Source organism: Schistosoma mansoni, chromosome 5 (genome assembly GCF_000237925.1).
Source record: "Schistosoma mansoni strain Puerto Rico chromosome 5, complete genome".
Classification (NCBI taxonomy): Eukaryota; Metazoa; Platyhelminthes; class Trematoda; order Strigeidida; family Schistosomatidae; genus Schistosoma; species Schistosoma mansoni.
In genome coordinates this window covers 5,090,170-5,099,998 of record NC_031499.1, presented here as the reverse complement: position 1 = coordinate 5,099,998, position 9,829 = coordinate 5,090,170, and the positions used below count along the sequence as shown (strand labels likewise).

Genomic DNA, 9,829 nt, shown 5'->3' with positions numbered 1-9,829 from the left:
TCTACGTTGATGATCTATGTCGGATGATTGGAGGCCTACTCGAGTTAGACGGGGACGGTGTAACGAATAAGCTAACTTCGAAGTTACACCTCGCGACCAGCACCTTATGTGGATTGCCCCGTCGACGTATTAAGGGATCATGCATGCTCTGAAGACTGTACAACACAAAGGACGTTATTACAAGAATATATTAATTAAAGGAGATACAAACGAAAGTAGAACCACTGCCGCATGGGCCAGTGGCGTATCATTGACTGATGCGCGTTGATTGTCTTTGACCTTGACAAGGATGGATGATCTGTTCGATATTCAGTGACCCAACTGCCGGATGATTTGGCTAGGGTTCAGTGACATTTCACTGGCCCTACAGGACCCCTATGTATACCTCTTTTTGAAAAATATCGCTCAATAATGTAGAAGCCTAATACTTGTAATCAGTTTCACTTCCATATGAACGGTATGAGAGTTCAAAGTTCACAGTCCACTGAGGTTTATTCGAAGTGAAAGTGTACTTTGCTTCTAATATGTTTGGAAACTATACTTTTGACATCCATGGAATGAAACGAAAGGACTGACCAAGCGATCTCAAAAATTAACAACGTTGAGACACACTTTTGGACGAAATTGAATTCTGATGACGTTTGACAACAGAAATATTAAAACGTATTAAATTAATTATCGACCAACGTACGTCGGATAAGGGAGGGCTATGCGGCTGCATCCAAATTCCAAAAAGGAATAGTTCTGTTAGTTTTCAATATTCTAGCTTACTGTATCAGGATCAATGGATAGATCGTAGCTGAAGACGTCCGGTCAAGTATACACACCAGATCAAGAGCGGGATTGCCGAGATATACATACCTCGAATTTACTATCCAGTTTATTTCAAACGCTTCCCAAAATATGTCGAAATCCTTCCAAACATACCTTCTGACTAATTCACCCATGACTTCTGACTGGACTAAATTGGTATCGTTCGACTATAATAGTATAACGGGTAAAATCGTTATCAAACCCTAAACATCTATGGCGTTTTTAACACCATCTTCCTTTTCATATACCACCACTTATTATTACGGTCGCCATTATTTATTTCCAGAATAACACTACTGCTCACTGTAACATGATCAATAGTGCGTACACCTAGTTAATTTCCGGCAAATAAACTATTGTCCACTATTATATCTCCTTTATTATAATTTTGAAGGATTAGTTACCATGATTTTGGTTCTCGAATTTCATCATATGTTCACCAATAGCAATAACTGTCTTTTTAGGTACTGTGAAGGAAACAAAGTACTGAAAATCCGTTCGAAGCATTTTATTTGATAGTAATGTCGTTTATTTGTTTTTTATCCCTGTCATGTATTCCGACTTTTATTCACGTATCTTTTCATCGAACTTTATGTTCTTTAGTCTTCTACGTCTGAGCTTACATAATTTAACTTTAGTTAGAGATTTAACTATGATGTTTAAGAGTAATTGAATTATAGTATAAACTAGTGGTTGCAGAAACAACGCAATTTAACCAATAAGTATTAGATGGGCACGAACGAATGTATGGTACTTGAAATTCAAATTCAAACATTCATCGATACAAAGGAATTATTGGTTCATCCAAACACCACATCCACCACAGCATTAATTGCAGTCAAAGTTTCTGTAATCGATTATACGTCTTCTTCTTAGGTTCATCATACGTCTGTCCGAGAGTGTATTGGATAAACTCTCTGTATTATCTAGAATGCACTCGTTAGTATTAGAATTAACAACCGAAATTGGAATAGACTCATCTGATTCCTGGAATGGTATACAATCATCATGTCTGTTGTGTAGTAAAACCACTGGTATCTAGAATTTAAATCATAGACTCTACAACATTATAATCCTTCACAAAATAATGTTGCGTCCTTACGTCTCAATATTATACCCAATATGACGTCCCTAATTTGCATTATCTTCTTATATTTCACACTTCGATTATTATATGTGAGTATTTTGGGTTGCAAACTGACACGTAATTTGAGGCATTCCATCATGTGACTTTGACTTGCATAAAAATTATGATAAATATCCTATTTATTATTCATATTAGCGTACACAGATAGATATGCACTGATATGTGTTGTAGCTGCAAATAAATCCCCAAAATCAATAGCTCTGTAAGTGTTCGACATCGGACGCTGACCATATTAGTTTTAGTGGACTCATTTAGCTGAAGGCACTCGGTCATGCTTCCGCACCAGACCACGTTTTCAAAACGTCGTGCGAAACATCTCCTACGATCATTAGCCAGACTAGGTCAGTCACTTCTCAATATATTAGTAACCTATCAAATTTATCTTCGAACCTCCTCGCTTCTGACATTTGATTTTACTGGGTGGGCGTGATTCGATTATAAAAGCTGTTACTGGTAAAGATTTGTCAAACTACAATACTGGTGGTATCTTCAGTGTAATTAATACGTGTGATTCATCTAAGCTCGATTCACCTGCGATACAATCAGATGGAAAACATGCATCTGCCTCATACTCATTAAGATAATCTTGGAATTGATTTGGATTCTCTGCCTGTGCAAACTTCATATCTGGGCAAACTGGTTCTCCGATTGCTTCCGAAAAACTTGCTATCCCCTCTGATTCATCACATCATTGACAAATGATTCTGCTCAACGCATATTGATTTGGGTTTCCCTAACATCGATAGAAGATATTGTCTCAGTTGGTGTATCTACGTTCTTATCGAGATTGAAATAATATTGCTAACTATCCCCAACTACAAAAAACAGAACTAGTGAACAAACAATGACACAAAAATCAGTTTAATGAACAATTACAGCTAGTTCGTCCACCAGAACAGCATTTTGGGGATGATGTCAATAAAAACTGTCTAAATGTTTTATATATTCTCACTGAATCTGAAATCCAAAGACAAACTGCTAACTTCAGACAAGATACAACTAACTAACCATGCAGACCCTGGCACCATAAAACGAAGCGTTAGCAAAACCCGACGAGACAACTGGTTCGGCTTCTAATACATGGTATAGTTACTAGTATCAACAAATGAACGTTTCTATTAGTGTGGAAATAATATTCTACTCATTCTGTACAGATCACATGCCGATTGTTAAAGAGGCATTACTCAATATTATAAGAATATCGACTGCAAATGTGAAAAGAACTACATTTTTTGAAACTGTTTCCATTTCTGGAAGTGTACTGTGATTTGCAGACCAAGGGGGAAGAATCAATACGACAGACACAATATTAAAAACGTCAAGTAAAACAACGTAGATGTAGTCTGTGGAGCTAAAACTACAATAAAAAATAAATCAAGCCCTCTCAACCAGTACCAAAAACTTAATCGGATGAACAGCTGAAAGGATAAAGATAAAAGAAAGACGAAAGTGTACACTAACATAAGACATTTAAAAACGGTTCAATAGTGCTTTCTCAGCCCTCTTTCTCTTATAGTTTGATTTTGGTCAAAGTGTGATTTTTCATTTGGCGTTGAGTGTGGTCAGGCAATTTAACCATTAGGTTGCATGGTCCCTTAGTCATAAATGGATTGAGTACAACAGAGAACTAATCTGCATTCTATGGACGTCTGATTCCCCACTGAGAAGAAAGGGCCTCGAGAACCTATAAAATATTTGGTTTAATTCATAGACCAGTGTGTTATTTCGTGAAAATGGTCAGCCTTTGACCTAGAGGTCTAATCTACAAGATAGTCGGCCAACATTAGAAGCTGCAGTCACATAGTAGCCGGTGACCAACAATAAGCTCGAACGCCATTTTTTTCCGTAGTGTCATGGAGCCCACTTACACCACTGGTTTGGAATCAGGGTTTCCCAACTCCTTTAGGTGGACCTTCCGTGTTCACCAGTACGGTCAAAGGCTCGGATATTCGCTTCTCTTCCTCTCAACTTCGTACACAGCACCCCTCGACGTACGACTGTTCACCACTTTTTTTACTGCTTCGATTTGCCTGTGGTATATAAGGATGGACATGCGTATTATCCCGAATGAATAGATCTATGTCCGAGCATTAATCAGTCTTAATACAGATGTGCTGTGAATGAAGTAGGGACCACATAATTTACCAGGTACGTTGCCATGGTGACGACTAAGCCAGGTTATACATTCTCCAAAATGACACTTAACTACGATGTCTTGTATTTTAGACTGCCGATATTTGTGAAGCATCCAAATTTCACTTAAACGACCAGAAACTATAGAAACAGAACTAGTTTGTCGAGAGCAACATATGTATGCTCAGATGAGCGCTTGATGATGTCTTGCACCTTCAATACATCTGAATGGAGGATTACAGAAAATATCGAGGTTGCAATTGAATGTCCTGTAAGTCGATTTTGATAGAACTCATGAAATCAACTGTTCGAGTTAAATCACTTTCGGAGTATCTGATTTTGCTGCAAGGACTTTCATCATGATTTGATTCAGTAACACCGAGCCACTCCAAATCATTTGCAGAGACATTTAGTTTACACCTTGTTGAAGGGATGTCAGTCTGCACATCACCGAAGAGTTTTTTGGGTGTTCAGTAATTTTGTAGTTACTAGCTCAAGGAAAACTTCCCTTCTTATTACAATCTGTGATCAAGATCAGTGTATTCTTGCGTCTAAAACAAGTTAATGATTGAATCTCGAAATAAAGTTTGACCGAAAAAATTGTCTCATTATTAGATCGAGTGACAACATGTTCGAATCCAGAGTAATATTGGCCCACTACCATTCGAAGAGAAAGGATAACCAAAACTATTCAACCCCAATAGGCACGAAACAAAAAAATCTACATATTTCTATCACCTTGGTTTAATTGTGCAACGTGAATGATCTAGTTTGTGTAAAACTGAGGACTAAATAGAAAATTGTCACCAGTTTAAATTAACAAAATAGTTGAAAAATGAGCAGACAAGTTTGACCTCAAAAGGCAAGATTACAGTTTAATTACAAACTTTTCTAAAACTTAAATACTTAAGATTAATAAAGAAAAATAATTTGCTTTTCGGAAAAAGAATGAATAACAACTGGAAGAAACTGGAAAGGATTGCCATGGACAGAGTTGGATGGAGAATGCTGGTGAGCGGCCTATGCTCCTCCACGAGGGGTAACAGACGTGAGTAAGTAAGTTTTCAAAAGTACATTTGAATTACTGTTGATTCACAACAATATACAAGAATTTATGAAATAGAAGCCAAAATATCTGTCAGTTAATAGATATGTATTGTTATTTACAAGGAATGGCAAGTGAATGAACAGGGTCATGTGAAATATACTTTACTCATTTTGAATTGCTAGACAATTATTCACTAGTTTAAGTAGAGCAGGATTTTCTAGAGCAGCTGCTACACGTTCCTTATCAGCAAGTTGTTTATTAATTTCATCTTCAGAATCATGTGTACCAGGTTTCACCTTGACTTCAATCTATAGTGAAAAAACAAACAAGAAAAATAGAGAGACAGAAAAAAAATAAAGGTGAGTGATAAAAATTATTTTAGAGACAATATCAAAGTTAGCAGTCAGTAATCATAAGCAACGTAGATTCTGTTAAATGTATGTGTCTCGGTTCAAGATGTCACAGATAGATATTAGAACATTGGGATGAGATTTTAAAGATCAACAATAGAGTAGTATAAGCAGTAATAATATCAATAATAGAAGAAAATACCAGATATAGGCATTATGCATTCGAGAAGAAAAAACTAATTCGTTGAATAAAATTTTAAGACTGAAAGATTCAAAGAAAAGGAATAGCGAATGCAAGTGGATTGTTATGATTGATTTGGAACCGTGCTATACAATGTCTCCAACTATTTGTGATGAAAATCATGAGGACCCCAACTAGATAGTCTATACTCACCACTTTTAATTATCTCGAAAGTTAATGACTATATAGACTAATTTCATGTGCTTGTTTGACCTCCCCTAGTTTTCTTTCAATCACCAGTCAAACCATCTAGCATCACCCACCAAGCTACCGTGAGATACAAGTTTTAAATTCAAGGTGTATAACTTGAATAATTAGAGATTTCTCCAGTATGATGTAATATTCATTAAACAAAGTGACAATTAGTACCATTAATATAATGGTCTATAACCAAAGTACAGTGAATTAACAATCAAAACATAATCAAATTAATGCACAGTTATATAACCTTGAATGGAGACCATACATAAAAGAAGCTGACTGGTTCCCTAAATTACCAGCCATTAAATGAGGTATAATCGTATCTCACAAATAGTTCCATATTATAATGACTAAAATAGTTTGCTTTTACAAACATCACATATTAATAATTCTTTACAGTTAGTGTATTGATAAGAGTACATTACACATTCCATTCAATGTCAGTAATGTTCACTTGGTTTTAATTACGTTAAGAATTACTAATCAATGTTTAAAATTAACGAAAAACATTATGCTGTTACATGGTCTATGTAATTTCATTCAGTAGTTTACCTCGATGTCTAACTAACCGATTTATATCATTCAACTGTTTTTCTATTGTAAATTTACGTTACCTAATATATATGCATTGCTGTTAAATGATAATTTTTTCACAGATTGTTAGCGGGAAATAAACCGGATTAAAGCACGTTATGTGCATAATCGTGACGGCGCACGCTGATTGTCTAATTCTAAACCAATCAGCCCTGACAAATTATTGGAGAAAAATTTAGAAGCTTCTTATGTATATACTATAAATATATGAACGTTTTTCTAACCATTGATTGCTGTTCACCTACCCTTGTTATTTTGAATACAATTTCGTTCCTGTTCAACGTGTTCTGATTTTGGAAGTCTTGTCGAGTGTCATTGTATAAGAATACTAAGCAATAGGAGTAGCTGGGTCGTTTATTAGCAAAACAACTATAACATAGATGTTGCACCAGAATAAACAATTAACACATGTTGCTTTTTTCAATTAACTCCGCCTGTAGCTCCTCCGGGGGCTACTGCCGGTCCCAAGCCCGGGTAAAGGAGGAGGGTTGAGCATGGGGGTTAGCGACCCCATCCCGTAGAAAACCAACTCGCTAAAAACGCTAACCAGAAAAAATAAGTAAGTTTTTTTCAATTAAGTTAGGTGTTGCTTTGTAATCCATTCACTATAAATCTATTAATCTAATCAACCATAGGTCATATCATGCGAAGAAAACACATTGTAAGGAAGTGTTGTGGTCAGTCAGTGACAAAGAACTTCGTACATACGTACATCAGTTCAAGTTGCCATACCACATTAACACAGAGATGCAGTTGTCGATTCAAATTTCATAGTGGTAGAAGAAGTAAGAGTATAAGCAGTAATCCGAAAGATTAGGGTTTGAAGATGTTATTCAAGGAGTATAATCCAGTGAAATAAATTTGGAAAGAGAAAAAGGAGAGGGACATGAAGAATTCAGAAGATTAGAATTTGGCATAACACAAAGAGTGGATGCACCTTCGCCATTGCAAACGATTTTGAGCCATGTCATTCAAGGTCTCTAACCAACGGTTGCTACCATCTGGCGAATCTCAATCAGGTAGTCTACACCTACCAACATGACTCAGTCCACTTGTCAGTGACTTCATGGATTTATGCCACGTTTTGGTCTGGCCGCCCCTAGCTTTCTTCCAACCTATTCTTACGCCGTAAAACATCGCACGTCGGGGAAGTCAGTGGTTGGGCATACGTAACTAATGTCCCAGCCATCTCAACTGATGAAGTTTCACTACTTCATCAATCGATTTGCCATTCATACCTAGTACCCGTTTCCTAACAACTGCATTACTTACCCGGTGGCCCCAGGATATACGAAGGAAGTGTTGAGATCATATAGTTGCATACAAACAGCCTAACTATATACTTTAAATAAAAGAAAGAATCACTTAATAAAAGCAAAGTAAAAATTGAAGTTTGAAACAAAAATAAATGTCAATACAAACTCACTTTAAATCGTCGAGGTAGTGAACGAATTAATTTCACTTTAATAGCTAATCCAATTAATGTAGCCATACTGCAACCAGGGATTGTAGGTGAATATTCAACACAAACCCAACTTTCGGTATCATTCACATTAATCCAATCATCATTCAGTACACTTAACACTTCAAGACTATGAGGATGTTCAGGATCTCGAATATCACGAATATGATCTTAATACATAAGATAAAATATACTACTAAACGTATTGAGATAGTATGGATTTATTTGATTATAAATAATAAAATTTCCTTTATTTTCATTTCTAGCAAACCATATTGTGAAACTCATACGGAACTTGATAAAATACCATTTAATAAAATAACGGAGTAGCATTATAAACCTAGTTGTGACTACCTAACAGTTAATTTAACATTAAATTATCACTTATGGGTGTAGAAATAAAAGATGAACCTATACACTCTAATTGATAAGGAAAATTGAAAGGTACTACATGATATTAGTCGGAGTACTGATGAAAGTCAGATCACTGATCAACTGTCTCATTCCAATGAGAAGTCTTGACGAGTGGGCATGAAACAGTTAGCACCAACGGAACTGAATGATTATCGTGTTATGTATCGAAATGCTTGAAGCTGAAACTGTAATAGACTGAGAAAAGCTAGACATAAGACGTATCTATGCTCACATGCTTTTTAAAAGTCAAGGGTTAGGTGAGAGATGATAAATAAGGCAGGTTATTGGACGAAGCTGATTATGCAGTTTGTGAAAGTCTTAGCTCATACATCTAGGGGATATATATATACCAATGACTTGTGCATATTATCACTCGGTGGCCAATTACAACCTCCTATTCATTATTATTCTTCACGCTTGCATGGACTGAACTATAGTAAGCGTGTATTCTGTATGTGATTGGACGGCAAATGCAAAGACCTGTACCATGGACTGCTAAAACAGCGGTTTAAAAAATTAAGTGTAAGATATGAGGGTCCTGGATTGGATCCCTAATCACCAGTTACAGGTGTGTACCGCTGAAGAGTTCCACACGAGGATGAAGCAGTTGCCTAATGCCCTCTTGTTGTTAGTGGCACCTCATTTGACATCAATTTACGATAACTACAACCTATGTCATTAAAAGCAAGAACTAATAATTTATACATACTCAAGAATAAAAAATGTAGGGAAATGGAAATAATCTAAATGAAATAAAACTCACCAAATATTTCTGCTTTATCAATAAGTTGACGTTGACCATCCCACTCAAAGTTATCAATATTTAAACCTAGTTTATTTAGCCGAGGCTTTACAGGTACATGTAACACTGGATTCAGATTTTCTAGCATAGAGAAGAGAATTTCTAAATGTTCACAAAAAATAATGAAGAAACTTGATCTTCAAATGATTAACGGGAATAACAATTCCAATTGAATTGTGAATCAAGAGAAAATAAGATGTGGAAGTTATTTTCACTATAAACTAACGAGTTGGAATTGTAAGAAAAACTGAAAAGCATTGAACAACTATTACATCTTTGTTCATGACTCCCTCCCTTTATTTATTTAAACACATAAATATTGGTACAAGGAGCCCCAGATACGTACACACCACACAAAAAATTGTCATTTCATTTAATTGTGTGAGGGCTATGATACTGCCCAGGTGCACAGACCGAAGCAGGTAGTTTTCTTAGGGGGCCACACCCTGAGCCTTTGACCTAAAGGTCTGATCCACAAGGCAGTGGAGCAACATCAAGAGATGCAGTTCCATGGTAGCCGGTGACCAACGATTGGTTCATACGCCATTTGTTCCCTCAGAATACTGGAGCCCATGTGCACCATTGGTTTGGAATCAAGGTTTTCCAACTCCCCTATGTGGACTT

At 36.2% G+C, this 9,829-nt stretch overlaps 1 protein-coding gene across 1 annotated transcript; it reads right to left on the bottom strand.

Annotated features, from left to right (window-relative positions):
- Positions 1-4,824: 4,824 nt before the first annotated feature.
- On the bottom strand, positions 4,825-9,308 carry Smp_064520 (hypothetical protein). The gene is made up of 3 exons (XM_018797710.1): positions 9,167-9,308; positions 7,954-8,159; positions 4,825-5,449 (listed from the first exon to the last, which is right to left on the bottom strand). Exons 1-3 carry the CDS (start codon positions 9,291-9,293, stop codon positions 5,303-5,305), a joined length of 480 nt encoding a protein of 159 aa, XP_018652724.1. The 5' UTR covers positions 9,294-9,308; the 3' UTR covers positions 4,825-5,302.
- Between the last annotated feature and the right edge of the window lie 521 nt (positions 9,309-9,829).

Excerpts from the sequence above, each read along its gene's own strand:
- Smp_064520 (XM_018797710.1), bottom strand. The coding sequence starts at position 9,293 with ATGCTAGAAAATCTGAATCCAGTGTTACATGTACCTGTAAAGCCTCGG. Across the intron at positions 8,160-9,166 it reads TGATAAAGCAGAAATATTTG|ATCATATTCGTGATATTCGA; the intron begins GTGAGTTTTATT and ends TTATGTATTAAG. Across the intron at positions 5,450-7,953 it reads CACTACCTCGACGATTTAAA|ATTGAAGTCAAGGTGAAACC; the intron begins GTGAGTTTGTAT and ends TTTTCACTATAG.